The sequence below is a fragment of the Cynocephalus volans genome, chromosome 16, assembly GCF_027409185.1.
Source record: "Cynocephalus volans isolate mCynVol1 chromosome 16, mCynVol1.pri, whole genome shotgun sequence".
Classification (NCBI taxonomy): Eukaryota; Metazoa; Chordata; class Mammalia; order Dermoptera; family Cynocephalidae; genus Cynocephalus; species Cynocephalus volans.
The window spans coordinates 6421288-6438619 of record NC_084475.1 but is presented as its reverse complement, the minus strand read 5'-3'; the positions used below and the strand labels follow the sequence as shown (position 1 = coordinate 6438619).

Here is a 17332-nt window from a genome sequence, read left to right as displayed (position 1 = left end):
CGATACCATGGGTAGAGCTCTCAACTAGTGATTGTCTCAACAAGCCCTGATCCCCCAGGAAGAGCGGTGGCTTGAGGGCCTGTTTAGGAACTGGTTTATGGGCAGGAGCAGGACAAGGCTCCGACAGGGTGTGGGGAGGCTGAGGGCAGTGCAGGATAGAAAGAACGTAGGGTTTGGAGGCAAAAGCCCTGGGTCCGCTTACTAGGATGTGGCCTTCAGTGAGTCACTTAACCATTTTGTGCCTTGGTTCCACTATTTGTGAAAAGGGAAGAAGGGTGCCCATCTTGAATGAAAAACAGTTGAGAAACCCCTGGCTAAACTGGAGCCTGTTATTGCGTGTGGACACATCTGTCATTGTTCAGAACCAGCTGATCTCGGGGCCCAGGAACACTGGGCAGAAGGCACATGTCAGGACAGTGATGCAGGATGCAGGCACCCTCAGGGCAGGACTGGGGATCCACCTCTGCCTCTGTATTAGTCCATTTTTTTCTGTTGCTTACAGCAGAATACCTGAAACTGTGGGTGCATCTACTGAAGGCCTTCTTCTGTGTGGGGACTCTCTACAGGGGTCCTGTGGTGACAGAGGCAATCACATTGTGAGGATGGCAAGAGGTCTTTAATGTGCTCTCCTTAAAGGGCAACAAGTGCCTCTCCTGTGACAACCCACTAAACCATTACCCCATTACTCCATGAATGGGCTAATCCATTCACGAGGGCATAGTCATCACGATCCAACCACCTCTTAAAGGTCCCACCTTTCAGCACTGTTGTAGTCTGAGGTCCCACCCTCTTTACACTGTTACAATGGGGATCAAGCTTAATGAGTTTGGGGGGAAACATTCAATCCATAACACCTCCCTTCCTGGGAACCCCAGCAGGGCAGAAGAGCTGGGGCAGGGAAGAACTGAGGGGGAGACAAGCACTCTCTGCTGCCCTTTGCTCAGAAAGGGGTCTCGTCCCCCATCAGACCCCAGGAGCAGCGGCTTCTCAAAGCATGTGAGGAAGGCAGTGTGAACAGAGAGACTACGGGGCTGACGCAGCCGTGCTTTCGTTTTTCTGTAAGTCCCTGAAGGCTCCTGCTTTGCCTTATCCTGCCCCCACCCATGCCCACATTGCTGGCCAGAAGATGAGGGCTCTAGAAATACTTAACTCCAGGAGGGAACCAGGACTTGGTGTGCAACCTTCCATCCTCTAGGCCTCAGTTTACCCGGAATCCATAAAATGGGGGCAACCCATCCCTGCCTTCTCTATACCTGAGGAGAGGAAGCAGCATGGAGAGGATGGCAGATCTGCATTCAAATCCTGCCACCACTGCCTGTTGGCGACACTTAGGGGTCTTCCCATCTCAACTGCCATTTCCTTAACCACTGTGGGTGGCCGTATGCAGTGTGCAGGGTTATGGCAATAAATGAAGACGAAATAAATACAAATAGCTGGCATGTAGTTCATTGATTTATTGTCAGTCTCCCCCAGTAGGAGGTCAGCCCCACGAGACACAGACTTGGTCTTGTTCCCTGCTGTACCCCAGCACCCAGGAAGGTCCCTGGTACTCAGTAGAAGCTCCCTAAGTAATGGTTGGTTGAATGAATGGACATAACAGGTGCTCAGTAAATGATACCTCCCATTGTAGTTCTAAAGTGTGCTGAGACAAAAAAGCATTTGTAGTTCATGGGTATTGAGAAAGGAAACTTTGGAAAATAAGAAATAATCTCCAGGGTGGGCATGGGTCTGTCTATCAGTCTGTCAATGGAGGATACCAGGGAAGCTGGGCTTTTTCTAGACCGGGGGATGGACGCTACGTGCCCATGAGAGCCAGACAGGAACATCTGTGAGTGAGTAGCGTTGGGGCAGGGGGCTCTTGATAACCTGGGAGCCCCCATGCACCCTGTCTGATAGGGCTCCCTCGCCCTAGCTAACTGTGGCCAGGCAGGAATGCAGGCCCAGTGTGCCAGTGCAGCTGGTTTTACAAGAAGAGCCAGAAATCCAGTGGAAAACAATTCATTTTTAAAAGAAAAACACAAATGAGAGCAAACCAAACTCATCTGTGTGTTGGGAGGGGCCCAGTGGTGTAGCCAAACCTTTCAGGGCAACGTGGGCAGAAGGACCTTACGGAGGTCACTTTCTCATCTCTCCAGGCCTCTAGGCAGTCCCAGTACTTGAGACATGGGCCTCCACCTAGGGGAAAGGCTGACATGCTGTCCAGATCCAAAAAGCTGGGTCACTCCCAGCCAGGGAAGAGGCCACTTCCCTGAGTTCTTGGGCTCAAGGTGGTATCCAGGCTTTGGGCTCCTAGGCTCAGGGTAAATCAGCCCCCGTAGGACCTGGTCCATATGGGTGTTCAGTAAATATTCATTGAACAAACCCCTTCGGTGTGACTTTGAGCTCGGCCCTCCATCTCTGGGCCTCATCTGTAAAATGGGCACAGCAATGTAGCCCCGCCGACCTCACAGGGATCATGGGGAAATCAAGTGAAATGAAAGGGATAAAAGTGTTTCTGAACATCAAAAGTGCTTTGCAAATGCCAAGTGCAGTCATTTTTGTTGTCATTATTATTATGAGCAAGACACGTTTGCCAGAGCAGAAGAAGGGGGCCTGGGACCCTGAAGGGCAGAGAATCTACAAAGACTTCACAAGGAGGACCCGGATCAAGCCCACCAGGGCTCACCACCGAGAAGACGCATGCTCACCAGCTCCAGGAAGACCCGGTTGCAGGACACAGGAACCTACACGACCTCCTCCCCAGCCACCTGGCATCCAGCTCAGGCCAGGCTGCATCTCCCCAGACAGAGGGCTTCCAGGGGAACACACAAACCCCGCCTGTGCTGCCCATGAATAGAGAAACTATATAAATAACATAAATACTTTGTCATATATCTTAGCTATATAAATTATTCTCTCTGGTCCTAAAAACTATGTCTTTGAGGTAGACAAAAATACCCTGTGAGCATCGTCCTTAAAGCTGTAGAATGAGGAGTCAGAGGTCATTCTGGATCCCAGGGGTCCCAGCAGGGTCGAGGCAGATCTTTAGGGGTGACTGGAAGAGAAAGGAGTGGCAATAGGGAAGGAGAAGGGAGAGGGAGGACTGGACACAGGGGACACCACAAGCCGAGGGGCCCTCAGAGCCTGCACCCATGCCAGTGACCTGGGGCATCAGTGTTAGTTAGCAGCCAGCCCTGGCCTAAGTCCCTCACAGTCTGCCCTTTACCCTCCTGCTACCCTGGCACACCCGGCCATGGAGTTGGGATGCAGGTGGTGTGCTGTTGAGTCAGGGTGCCCACATTGCTCCTGAGGCCCTTCTGCTGCCTTGAGGCATGCCAGGCTGGAGGCAGAGTTGGGGTCTCAGAGGAGCAAGATAGACTGGACTGGCAGAGAAAAAGTCTCCTCATGGTGGGGGAGTGGAAGAAACTAGAAAACCAACCCTCTACCCTTTTCTCTCCTCCTTCCAAGACGTGAAAGCTGCTCAGGTGAGCAAAGTTAGTCTGGTGAAGGCCTCAGGTCAGTTTGGCTTCTCATGGCAGCCTCTACAATCAAAGATCCTTCCAGTATCCCCATGCTTCCCTGATCCATGGGGGACAGCAGAGCTCCTCCTCACCCCTGGAGATCTTGGGGTGTCTGCTGGGGCCCAGCCACGGGGGTTCTTCCTGGAGCTGGCATCGATGTGGGTTCTGAGCACTCAGCTGATTCTGAAGTTTCCTGTTTCAGTGGAGGGTCAGCAACTCTGGGTTCAGGGAGAAAGGAAGCTGACAGAGGGGTGTGGCAGGGCTGGCAGAGCAGCCAAGGGCTTCCTGAAGGAGGTCACTTCCTCCTGGCTGGCATCGGGCCCTGCTCTGGGGAAGCACACAGCCTCCAGCAAAGTGACCCCTGCAAGGCCTTCATTCTGAACTGGAGAGGTATCACTGCTCAATGGGACCCTCAGCCTGGGCCAAATGGTATATGCGTCTATTTGTATCCATGCAGATAAACCTGTTTCTTGCTCCTCTTCCCACTCAGGGCCTTGGGAGGTGGCACTGGAAATGTCCACAGGATCCAAGGAAATTAGCAAAGTCACTTCTGTTCCTCATGTAAGAGCCAAAGTGAGGGCAAAGTGAAGGGCCATTAGTAAATGAAGGGGCCACCAAGGTGCCAGGCTTAGGAAAGACTCAAGCACTTGTACCTCCAGCCAGGACAAAAGCCTTAATTAGATCAATAGCCACAAGAGCAGAAATGTAACCAGATCATAACTCATAAACCAATTGTTCTTCTGCATCACCAGTGTCAGCTGGTGTGGGGGCCTCACAGCCCGGGTAGACCCCAGCCACAGGGAGTTTACCAAAGCAGACTCAAGAGCAGGCTGAGAAACTGGGCTTGCCATGTCCCTGCCAGGCTCCAGGAGGTTGTCACCCTTCTCTTCTAGGCTGGGATTAAAGCTTCCTTCGGCTACCAGGGAAAATGGAGAGGGGCCCCTGTGTCTGCGCAACCTCAGGTGCACTGAGTCCCACCTTGGGAATTGGCTCTCCCTACTGTCTTGCCTCGGTTGGTGGCCTTGTTGAACAGGGCTGGGTGAGTGTGGATTACTCAGCTCACCAGACAAGAAGGAGGCCACAGTGCAGACGGATTTGAAAAACTGAATCAAGGACACAGGGCTCTAGGGCATCTATTTGACTTGGGCCCACTGAAGCCCAGCTCCCTATCACCTGGGCTTTCTCCCTATCATCTCTAGCACAGCAAAGCCACAGGAGTACCGAAGGTGGATGGTCCCCAGGGGCTCACTCAGTCTGAGCAGGGCCAGAGGGCTAGACTGACCCATCTCGGGCAGACTTCTGCCTTTGCCTCCAGCTGGCACTGTCTCCCTTCGCAGTCTCGGCCCAGAACCTCACCACCCAATAGCTTGCTGGCTCTCGGCCATCAGCCCAGCAATCAAGATGGTGAGATAGCCCCTTTCTTCCTTCCAAAACCTCAGTCCTGCCGTCTTCCTGGTCACCCTTATTTCCTTCCACATCCTTTTCTACTCTACCATCCTGTTCCAAGTTCTTCAACAAGGTTGGGGACCCTTGGGTCCAGGGGTGGGGCTTTGCTTCTCATTGCTGAGTGTTGAGGAAGGCAAAAGCCTGGCCGAGGTACGGTGGAAGGAGAAGTGGTGAGCTACACGCTCGTGTGCATTGACATGTACATCTGTGTGTGCACACACACTGTGTGTACCTGCCCAGAGGGGCCAGCTGGACAGCTGGACAGGCACTGTGGGAGGTCCTGGCAGTGCCTGGCTGCTCCTGGGCAGCAGGCCTAGTGCTTGCAGGTGTACACAAGCTCCTCCTGCACGCACTGCTGGCACTCCACGTAGCAGCACCACTGCACCTGGCAGTGGCAGGAGAAGGCCACCAGGCGGCTCTGGGTGTCATATCCCCGCCCGCAGCACAGGCTGCTGCAGCTGGCCTCCCGGGAGCACACCCGTCCCGCTGTGCCGGGTGAGTACTTGCTGGGCCGGCAAAAGCTGGGTGAGTCCTCCATGTAGACCAGGTCCCCAGGCCGGGGTGCCAGGCTCTTGGCAGGGCTGCCCGGCCTAGCAGGTGCCCACAGCTCCAGGCGACCCAAGGCCTCGTTGGTGGCACTGGACACTTTGACAGCTGAGTCATAGCGCAGCTTCAGCACCTGGCCCGTCTCACGGAATGGAGAGAGCTGTTTCCAGCAGGTGCGCACGGCACAGGAACCTGACACGCCATGGCACTTGCACGTGGTCCTGAGGCCACTCTTCACAGCCTGTGAGGAGAGGCAGTATGGTCAGAGTCCCAGGGCCTGCAGCCTGAGCCTGCCCCCAGAGCACCAACCCTGGCAGGCCAGTGGCAGGAGGATTGAGAAGGAGGCCGAGGAAGGTTCATGTGAGGTGGACAAATAGGACCTAAGCTAGCCCGGGAGGCACCTTCATGAAAACTAGGCTCCCCTTCCTCCAGGCAGAGACAGCCCCGTGCCAATGTGCATGCCTTGGGGAGAGCAGTATGGATTGGATCTTAGCCCTTGCTCCTCCCCTTGGTCTGGAGTTCTTGTGCAGTAGACAACTTACACAACTGAACATGGCAGTGCTGCTTCACACAAACTCAGCGGTGAGGACACAGAACACAGGATACAGTTTCCTAAAGAATTGGAGTACTGCCCTCTCCCAGCCATCTCACCTCAATATACCTAGATACTTTCTACCCTCCAGTTTTCCTACTACTGTGTGACTGCAGCTAAGTCCCTTCCCCTCTCTGGGCCTCCTCCGTCTTCCCACCGTAAAATGGAGGGGGGGCAGGGAATGCACGAGATCAAAGTTTCCAAACTATATTGGTTTCTAGGATCTCCAGGAAGGCCCGGTCCTTGGAATGGAAACCCCTCTCCAAAAATGTCCCTGCTTCACCAAGACCTGGTCCCAAGCCTGGCTCCCACTGCTGCCCAGCTGCTGCTAATATCCAGGCCCCTTCCCTACTTCTGCTGTATTCCTGGTACCCAGTAATGGTCCAGAGTTGACGCCCAGGGAATGCTGGTGGAAAGAATGAAGTTCATCCCGGGGGTGCTCTGTGTGTGTGCTGGGCCTGGTGGGGTGCTGGCCTCCTGTAGACCTTGTTCCTGGCTCCTCTCCTGGCTGGGGAAGGTGATTTGGGCAGCCGGGGAGCTTGCTCACCTTGATGCCCACGTGGGTGTTGTGGGCATCTGCCCGTGCCCGCAGATCCTTGCTTCCTCTCTTGGGCCCCAGGAAGTTGCTTAGGAACTTGGTGCTGTACTTGAGGTTGTCGCCACACACACCCCATTGCCAGGCCTGCCGGCTCTCCAGGCCCGGAGAGTCGTCGCAGGTGCAGCGCTCCATGCGCCCAGCGCTGCAGGCCCGGGCCAGGACATGTGTGAGGGCAGCCGAGGACACCGCGTACAGGAAAGCCGTCTCCTTGAAACCTGTGCCCGGCACCCAGGGGGGATCGAGAGGGAAGAAGGCAAGAAGCTCAAAGGCTGCCCGCCACCCTCTGGGGGCAGAAAGGAGGGGGCGTCAGGGTGAGCAGGACAGGAGAGTGCGAGCCTGAGGACACAGTTCTGGGCATGCCTCCTGCCACGCCCCTTAAACTCAGGCTGCAAGCGGTCCTTTAAATGGAACTTCCAAATTCACTATGGAGTATGTGCTCAGATTCCCAGAGGACAGCAGGACCCTACTTAACAGATAAGAACACTAAGATGCAAAGAGAAGTGACTTAGGCACTTAAGGAGGGTCACAGCTGACGTGAAACCAGCTCTCTCAAATCCAAGTCCAAGTGTAAGAAGTTGACCCAACCCATTTGTGAAGCCCCTGACCCTCTGAAATACGCCCCGTGGGATTCCTGTGCTTTGCAATGCCTTTCAAACAGTAGACCCAAAGACAGAGTGACCTTGGGACGTCTGCCTGACACTCCCCAGATCGACCATCCCACCCACTTCCAGGTCCACTGCTACTCTTGTACTGTTCAGTGGGGTCCAAACCTGGCTTCCCAAAGGGCTCTCTACCTTCTGCCTGCTCTCCAGTGCCCTGGGATGCCAGTGACACTGAGAGAGAGAGAGAAGCAGGCCATTAGCTCTGCCCCAGACCCTCCCCCACTGTGGACAGCAGCTGGCCTAGGAAGGGGCTGGCTGCCCCTGTACACCATTACTGCATTTTTGTAAAAGTCCCCATTCCTGCCTTTTCCATGTGGTGATGGAATCACGTGATGGCCTGTTTTCTCCTAGACCGTGTGTTTTCTGAGGGCAGTCAGGGTCTTATTTAGCCCTGCACTTCCAGCACCTAGGACAGTGCCCAGCTCTCTGTGGGCCTCGACAGATGCTTAGTGAGCGGGTGGGTGGCTGGGTGGAGTATGGAGAGATAAAGAACGAAGGGAAGGAGGCCAGCAGGAACTGAGGGAAGGAGCAAACGATGGATCAAGGGATGAGAAGAAGAAAGAGGCAGATGAGTGGCGGGACACACGGACTGGCCTGTCGCGTGAACTGGCCCACTACTGACTGCCTTCCATCCTTCTGCGTTCTTGCACTTGTTTCCCATGTGTGAGGAAGAGGCAGAGGGAGCTGACAGGGGACCAGCCATCTCGTCTGTGGGCTTCTACAGGAGTGGGCTTGTGTCTCCTCCTCTCTTGTGTCTTCCTTGCTCCTCTCCTCCCCCAAACCTGAGGCCGGGCCATGGCTGGCCTTCAACAGACCATCCTTAACTCCCCAGGATGCTCCTCGTTTGGGACTATGCTGGGGTAGTAAGTGCAGTGTGGCCTTTGCACAGGGGCCGGGAAGAGGGAAGGACAGCCTCTCCCAAGCCTGCCTCCTCCCCCATCCCTGTCCCACCATCCCTCCTGCCCCATCCCTCCTTCCCGTATCCCTCCTCACCCTACTCCCTACCTCTCTTGAGCAGGCCTGTCCTCCCCTCCAGGCTGCAGTTCCAGCGCTCATGCCGGAACTGGAACTGGCACTCAAGCAGGCCGAGATGTGCAGCGTCCCGCAGGGTCTCAGCCAGGCCAGGCTCCCGCCGGCACAGCTGCTTCTGCCTGCGGGACAGCTTCAGCAGGTCACACTGCTTCAGGTGGGCCCTGCCCTGCACCGGGGCTGCGGCCGTGCCCAGCCCTGGGAAGGGTGTCAGGACCTCCCTCCCGGTCAAGCTGGAGAGGGCGAGATAAGGGAGACTGGTGACCCTTGGAGGTCATGACAGGGGAGAGCAAAGGATGTCAATCCCTGAGGACAAGGGTCAGGTGAGGGAAGGGGGATTCATTTATTGCTCTCCTGGTGTCAGGCAAGCCCCATGGAGGTTATGTCTGCATTTTACAGAGGAGAAAACCAAGGTGCTTGCAACAAGGGTTAATGCAAAACCTCAAACCCAAGTTTTCCAGATTGCAGTCTCTGCTATTCTCACCCACCCTATTCCCCAAACTTGCCCACTTAGAAAAATCGCCTGGTGTGATTATTAAAAATCCAGATTCCCAGGATCCAGGCTTGGCAGTTCTGATTCTATTGGTCTGAAGTTGGGCCTGGAAATCTGTATATTTACCACATCCCCTGGACAGCTTCTAGGATCCGGGGAGTTTGGGAAATACGGCATGTGGGATTGGTCACTGCCTGGAAGGGAGAGCCAGATTCCTAAGAGGGGGCAGGTAGAGGGGGTGTCGACACTGAGCCGATACCCAGCCAAGGTCCCCTGTTACCCCTCTCTCCCTTACATCATGTTGCTGCCCAAGTAATCCCACACCAACCTGTTCCCATGATTTTTAGATAGATCTCCAACTGTTTGACCACTGTTTGGTGTCTAGTACAAATAGATACTTGGGGAATACCAGGAAGAAAGGAAGGAAAGAAGGAAACAGGAAGGAAGGAAGGAAGGAAGGATGGAAGGAAGGAAGGAAGGGAGGGAGGACAGGCTAATGGATGGTTGGATGAAAGTGAAGGAACTGAATTTCCATCAGGCCGTTTGTCCCAGGTTTCTTGTTCTCCCACATCTAAAGTCCATCGATTCCAGAGTCAGGCTGCCAAATTCTAAGCCCGACTCTGCTGCTTCCTAGCTGTGCAATGCTGAATGCTTTGTCTTTCTCCTCTGGAAAGTGGCAAGAGTGATCCTCTCCACCTCCCGGGGTGGAGATTACATGACAAGTACTTGGGACATGCAGGCTTACCTTCCTGCTAGCTGGAGTTTCCCAAACCTCTCTCTTCTTGCAAGATGCTCTATTCCTTTACTAGGCAGAGTCTCCTCTTTGACCAGATGAGGAAATGGAGCAGTGACTGGCTCATGTCACACAACAGATCAGCAGCCAGGTGGGAACCCGTGTTAGAGCTCACTTTCCCTCTTCCTGGATGCACTGTGTGAGATGGTTCTAGTAGTTCAAAATGTTTGCCCTGGTGCTCCCCTCCCAGCGTGTGTGGAATATACAACATTCCAGGATGCAGGCTGGAGGGAGCAGCCCTTCTCTGGGACATGCTGGCTTCGTGGCCAGGGTAAGAGAACAAAGGCAGAATCAGGCAATGGTTCTTAAAGCTCCTGCTTGGATGTGGCACTTGCCGCGGTTGCTCACGTGACACTGGCTAAGGGGAGCTCTGTGGCCAAGCCCTGAGTAGTCAGAGAGGCCCATGTCTCACTGAGCCAAGAGCACAGCTCTCCTGTTTGGAGCCACCTGCCTTAGCTAAGGCATCTGGCCGGATGCCACCCCCCTCTGTCTGCCTCAGGAGTAGGAAGTATCACAGGAGGGTGTGGGTCCTGGAGAGACCCAGGTGCCCCCAGAAAGTGTCCGTAGGTTCTATATCCATTTGGTGCAGCCAACCCGTTGTGGAGCATATCTCCAAAACCTCTGAGCAGAGACAGATGCTATCGGGCTCCTCCCTGCCCAGCCTGGCCCTGGGCTCCCCACCCAGACAGGGTGAGGGCAGGGACCCGTTAATCATTAATCTGGGGGCAAATGGGTAAATTTCCAGTCCATCAGTCTATAGCCAAACCCCTCCCTGCAGCCTGGCAGGAAACCCTCAGAGCTTGACCCTTGGCAGGTCCACAGCAGAACCCAATGTCACCTCCAGCTGAGGAGGCCCCACCTTGACTGGCTTCCTGCGCAGAGGGCAGCTGAAGGGCTGCAGGTAGCAAAGGGGACAGTAGACTTCGAGCCCCTCAGATGTCCTCCTCCTTACACCAGGGGTTGGTGTGAGGGGCAACTTCTGCACACACAATTCCTGTGTTTCAGAAATCGGGACCTCCTTGCAGAAGCTGATTGACAGATGGGAGAACAAGCAGGGAGTGATGGGAATTTTGGCCAGTGGGGCTGTGCATCCTTCAAGGCCTGTCTCAAATGCCATTGTAAGAATAATACCTGTTATTTTTACATCATGATAGCAATATGATATGTCATATATAATATATAGTATGTTACATGTTGGCTGCCCACCCATCTTTCTATCTACATGGCTATCATGTGGCCCTGGTCAGCCATTTTATACCACATGACCTTATTGCTCTGGCCTGTTGATTGGACCAGTGAGATCACATGACCCAAGCTGGGCCAATCAGTTCTTTTTCTAGGAATTTGGAATTTGAGTTAAGGGAGCACACAGTTGCTTTCTCTCTCTTTCTCTCTTTGGGTGAGTAGGCCTTTAACACAGAAGAAAAACAGACGAAGATGCCCCAAAGAGAGAAAAAAAGAATGAACCAGATGCATTGAGAGAAGCAAAGGTGAGAGTGGGAGGGGGAATTTGGGAAGTCTTTCAGTCCCTGGTCCCAAAGCCTTCCTGAGGTCCAGCTGTGTTCGTGCCTGAGACACCCCTATAGTGTAGCGTGAAGGCTCAGAGCTGGTTTGTCTAACTGAGAGTGTCGTCTCATCCTTGATGCCCTTTTGACAGCTGTGGAGTACCAGAATTCCCAAGCGTAGCAAACACCCTTCCACTCAGCAACAGGAACTCGTTTTTTCAATTTTATGTAATAGACCCTGAGATTAATGGCTCCAGGAGGCCAGTATAAAGTCTGTTAATTTTATTAGCAGTAATGACACTTAGTAGCGATTAATGGTCAGGAAAGGCAGCCAACCACACAGAGGCCTCAGGCCACACTGGGCCCTGGTCCGCCCAGGGCTGCTCTCACAGAAGGCTCCCTGGCACTGCCTCAGGAAGACAGCCTAGGAGGCCTTCCAGGACCCACTTTTCCTTTGTTTTCTATGTTGTGGTTTGGGATCATATTTCCTTTGAAGAAATAGGACCATGACATCAAGTTTAGAAAACAACTCATCCTATTGCCTTTAACAGTGCTAGTGAATTCTACGCCTGCCCATCCCAGAGCATCTGCGACGGAAGGTTTCATCCTGGACCCCAGAAACACTCTGGGTGTGGCAGGTTCCATCCCATTCAGGGGTGAGAAGATATGATTTCTCTCCCCTGGAAGAAATCACACTTTCTGGCACCGCAGGCCTGAGAACCCCACCCATTGGGTCCCTCTGTGAAATCTCGAGTACCCACGTTTAGCTGAGCCCCTTGGCAGTTAGATAGAAAACCAGAGAAATTTGAGTGAGCTTCATTCAGTCTTATGAATCTAGAAAAAATTGGGGATTTTAATGAAGACACTGCCCTGGGGTCAATCAGATGCTGCTAGTGCTCTGAACTAAAGAGCAGAGGAGGGATAATGTGTGAACTTGCTAGCTGTTCTTCTGGGGTCAGGGACAGTCTTTCCTAGGGTCTTCGGCCTGACTCAGGAGCTCCTGGGACCACCCCTCCATCAGCCTGCACCTGCTTTGGCCCATTTGGTCTCCCCCATTGCTATCCTCCAGGGGGCTTCCCAAGCCTGATTTCCAGCCTCTCCTTTCCCATTAAGAAAGCAATGACCCCACATGGCCAGCTTCCTTCTCCTCCCTTCTTTACCCCAGTCCCTGCTCCTCTGCTCTCTGCATCCTCACCCCATGGTCCTTAGGGGTCAGGTTGATCCTAAGACTAGAAGCCCCCACCCCATACAATGAGATACCCTATGGTTTTGACCCCAGGGCATCCCCAACCACTTCCCAGACCACCCTGCCTTAGAGTGGTAAAAGTCAAGGGTACCCCTCAGGACCTCATCTCACATATACCCTTGCACCCCAGATCTCCTGCGTCCACTCCTGGCCCTTTCTGCCCCACCTCATTTCACACTCTCCAACCCTCACCCCATGCACAGATTTGGCTAAAGCTGCTCCATCAGGGTGACCTTGAAGGAAGCAAAAGGCTCTCCTAGGCTTTGGAAAAAACCTTCCAGGAGTCGGCTCTGTCTATCATGGCAGGACCCCAGGACCATCAAACCCCTGAGAAGAAATGGGGCCCACCTTCCAACAACCACCCACCACCTGCTAGCGTGTGCAGACCTAAGGACCTCATGCCCCCAAGGCTGTTCTAGCTCAGGTAGTCTGGTCCCAGGTCTGCCTCTCACTCAGAGGCGACCTCAGGGACATCCACTCACCCCGAGCTCATTCCATCTAACAAACACACATTGGCTGATGGGAGAGCGCGACCAGAGGTGGACTGCCTGGGTTCACATCCCACCTCCACCTCCTGCTCGCTGTGCTACCTGGGGCAAGGCACATCTCTTTGTGTTTTATCTGTCAAATACAGACGGTAACAGTACCTACCTTGCAGGGTTGTTGTGAGGGGAAACAAGTTAACGTTGGCAAAGCTCTTAGAACAGTGCCTGACACATAGTAAGCACCAGGTAAGTGTTTGTCATTATTAAGCACCTACTATGTGCCAGGAGCTGTGTTGGGGACTGCAACATGGTCCTGCTCTCAAGAAGCTCACAGTCTGGAGGGAACTTGGTTGGGTTCAGGAGTCCTACAAACTCTGGCAAAGCCTCAAGGAGCAGGGGAAGGAGAAGAAAGCTTTGAACCAGACTGGCTCCCTGAGGAACAGTCAGTGACTGCTCAGGGGTCCGAATCAGAACTTCTAGCACCATCTGGGTGAGAACCTGACCTGGGCCAGTCCAGTCCTAACTGTAGTGGGAGGCCTGGGGGTGGGACGAGGCAGGAGGGAGCTCTCAGGGAGCACTCCAGGCTGTCTGGGGAAGAATGGCAGGTGGAGAGCTTTTCTCATCACCCATGGGTGCCCTGGGCTCTGTTCTTCCAGACCCATTCCCATCTTTGTTTCTGCTTGAGAGAGTCTGATGGTTCTAGCGGGGACTGCCCCCAGGATGTGGGTGGGTAAGTGGCACAGGACAAGGCAGGTGGTTTCCAGGGCACCAGGTAATGCCAGCATGTCTGGACTCTTAGCTGGAGGGGTCAGGAGCTGTGCCCGGCAGCAGGGTCTGTGCCAACTGCAGGCAGCTGCCTGGGAACCAGGAAAGCCTCGTGCTGCCTGGGGCCACTGGCCTTGGCCCTGCAAAAACCCATTAGATGCTCTCGATAACAGGCTTCCGCTGCAGGGCCATTTGCATTGTAAGTAGTCCCTTTGTGCTTTCATCTCAAACATCTCAGTCCACCTCCCTGGCCTTCACTGGGCCCCCTATACACACACATGCACACACACACACACACACACACCACCACCACCACCACCACCCCGCCTCTCACACTCTCCACTCCCTACCTCTTCCCAGCAGGGGGATGTCCAGCAAGGGCAGAGCCTGGCCCAGCAAGAGAGGACACCATGGCACCAGGGTACCAGAGAGAGGCCCCTCAACACCCACCCCAGGTTTCTCTCCCCTCCTTCTGTCACGCTGATGGGTCCCAAGTTTTACTCTGCTGGCAGTGCATCTTCCCCTCCATCATTCAGGGTCCTTTCTCCTCTACAGGATTCAATGTCACCTCACACGTCCTCCATAAAGGTGTCCTTAATGCACAGCCTGGCAAATTTAGCAGCTACTGTTTCCTGCCTTTACTCCAACTCCTTCCAGCTCCTCCTCTCGCTTGCTCACTCACTCACTCATTCATTTCTACCTGTATGCACTGAGCATCAGCTTTGTGCCAGGTCCACCCACTGAATACAAGACCATTCATTGCTTTCCTGTCTGGCTTCCCCATCAACCCCATCCAGCCTTTCTTCCCTCCCCAGCTCTTAACCTCAGGGTCCCATGGACCCACCTAGAGGACTGAATCTGGCCACCACCTCCCCACTGGAGCCCACCCTGGAGCTTCACCCCCCACCGCATCCCTGGCTCAGAGAGAAAAGAGCCTGGCCCAGCTGTGGGCTTTGTCTCTCCGAGAACAGCTCCACTTCCTGCGTCACCACCACAGATCGGGCTGCTGCTGAGGATGGCATCAGGGAGACGTGCTCACTAGCTAAGTGGGCAGCAAGCAGCCTGCACAGCGATCCTGCTTTGCATCTCAACAATCTGCTCAGCATCTGTGGAGGAAGTGCTTCCCCGTCCTCCCTCCTGTCTCTCTCTCCCTCTCTGCTCAGTCTGCAAGTGCAAGAGGAAGCATGCATGGGTCCCTGGCATGCATGGGTCGGATGGCACAGTGGCCATGGAGGGTCTCCAAAATCACTTCCATGCAGCGGGATCCCTCACCTCTACAAGTCTGGGATTATAAACATCCCCCATCAAGTTCCTTGCCTGGGTCCAAATGTGCATCGTTAGAACCATTATGTTTTAGAGCTGAAGAAACCCTTTGAGATCACCTGTTCCAGAGATTTTGCCTTGGTGGCTCCTGGGAGGGATCTCAGAGGCTGGTCGGGGGAAGCAAGAAGGCACGAGGTTTGCCAAGTGTGCCGGGCTCTGCTTTCACCTTTTTAGTGCTCTGGGAGTTCATGTAAGGTTTATTGTCTGAGGTGACCCACTGAGTTAGTGGCAGGGCTGGGACTCTGTCCAGGGTCTCCTGGTTACTCCTACCAAGCCTGGCAGTTTCTGCTTTTAGTCTCAATGTAACACTTCAGGGAAGCAAAACCAGCCATCACCATAGCAAACATCTAAGGTGATGGGAACACAAGACAGGTCCAGGGGCAGCTCGGCATCAGGGCCACGGGCTGAGGACTGCAGGGAAAGGCAAGCAATCTCTGAGGCTGTACCTCCTTGTACCACCACTGTCCCAGCTCCATGCCAACCACAGGGTCCTGGCTTCCAAACTCAGTGACTTCAGCCAAGTTATTTAACCATGGCCAGTTGAACAACTAACTAGTTTGGCAGGCTTGAATGCTCCCTGAGCATCTGGCCACCCTCTTCCCCACGGACAGGTAGGTTCAGGCTAGGCTGTGGGTCCTGGAAGAGCCAGGCCCCTGGGGAATGCCTGCACGTGATCACTCTGTGATGCGGACAGTCCCACAGCTTGCAGATGCTCTAGGCAGAGATGTCCCATGCTGCAGGTTCCATTTGTCCTTCTGCACATCTGAGGGATGGCCCCTATCCCTCCACACGCCCTCCTCTAAGCTCCAGGGATCACACGAACCTCTTAAGCTGATCAAGGAGCCACCCCCTGAATATGTGTGGGGAGGGCCACCGTGCTCCAGGACATGCTCAGGGGATGAAGGAAACTGAGAGAGGCTTCCTTGGGAATAGAGCAGGGCCCTCGAGAGCAGGACCAGAAGAACTTCCCACCTGGGATGGTCCTGGACTCAGAGCCAGCCGGAGCTACAGCAGAGGGACCTTCCCTGTGGGCCAGGCCAGTGCCCTCCTTGTCCTCCTGTCATGTCTAACTCAGTCCAAACTCCATGCATTTCTTCATGGGTCCACTGGAACCTTTTAAAGTCACTGCCTTTTTTAACACCTGATTCACAAATGCAGGGAATGGGAAAGGTGATCCGAAGCCCCACCCAGCTTTGGCATGCTGTGATGCTTGTTTGCCTCTTCCAGGAAGCTTTCCTTACTTGCCAGCCCCATTCCACTCTAAACGTCCTCTTTCTTTGTCTTCTCCCACTTTTGTGGATTTAGTGCCATCAGTCCTGAGGGGCTGGCACCCTTTTTCATCCTCTTCAGGGCTGTACAGGTAGTTTCTCCAAGTAGCCAGTAAGGTCCACGACAGAGGCATGGTTTCTCCTCCCCTGAGGTCCACTCTGCCCAGCCTAGAGCCCTCACCCTGAGCAAATGCTCCTCAGACACCTGCTGGATATGTAAACCCCTCAGCTGCCTAACCCCAGGCAGGCAGTATAGCTCCAGGCTCCCCCTCAGCCGCCCTGCAGCCCACCTGCTGGCTTCGCTACAGTATTGCTCCCATGCCATTGCTCCCAAGCCGCGGGAGCAACACTCTGGAAGGGCTTTGGGAGGGAATGGCTCTGGAGGAGGAGCCTTGTGTGGCCACACCCTCCCCAGCCTGGGACTGTGATCTCTGGCACAGGCTCCCCCGAATGCCAGATCTAGGGGCCATCTGACCCTGGTCAATCAGACCCCAAGTCCTCCTACATTTCAGCCCCTGTGGGGTGCCGTGCCTCAGGGCCTGAGAGAGCCAGGCTGGTTCCCTCTGAACCTCAGTTCCTGGGAATGATCTGTGCCGCTCTTTGATACCCAGCAGGGACCAGCCAAAAAACTGGCCCACGTCTTTCTTTAAACCTCAGCTTGGGGCCAGCCCATAGCTCACTTGGGAAAGTGTGGTGCTGATAGCACCAGAACCACGGGTTCAGATCCCTATATAGGGATGGCTGGTTGGCTCACTTGGGAGAGTGTGGTGCTGACAACACCAAGTCAAGGGTTAAGATCCCCTTACCGGTCATCTGTAAAAAAAAAAAAAACTCAGCTTGCACAACTTCTCATGGTGACACGGGCTGAAAGTTTACCACAGGTTCACAAACCTTTATCTGCAATTCCAAACTCCAGAAGGCTCAGAAAACTACATGTATTTTTTGTACAGTTGTAGCGAACTCATGGCAGCAAGCCCTGACCTGAGCCAAAGTGAGAATATTATGGTCTTTATTTATCTTAACCTGTAGATGTTTTCCTGCAAAAATTAATTAAGTGTCTGATTATGGGTGCTGCCCTAGA

The 17332-nt window shown here is 54.1% G+C and overlaps 1 protein-coding gene across 1 annotated transcript in view; it reads right to left on the bottom strand.

Annotated features, from left to right (window-relative positions):
• Positions 1–5259: 5259 nt before the first annotated feature.
• Positions 5260–17332, bottom strand: part of WNT9B (Wnt family member 9B) — a 38475-nt gene continuing 26402 nt past the window's right edge. Inside the window, exons 7-9 of the mRNA XM_063081285.1 lie at positions 8350–8606; positions 6632–6897; positions 5260–5733 (exon numbers count right to left, since the gene is read on the bottom strand). Of these exons, the coding sequence (XP_062937355.1) occupies positions 5260–5733; positions 6632–6897; positions 8350–8606 (997 nt within the window). The remainder of the gene's footprint in view (positions 5734–6631; positions 6898–8349; positions 8607–17332) is intronic.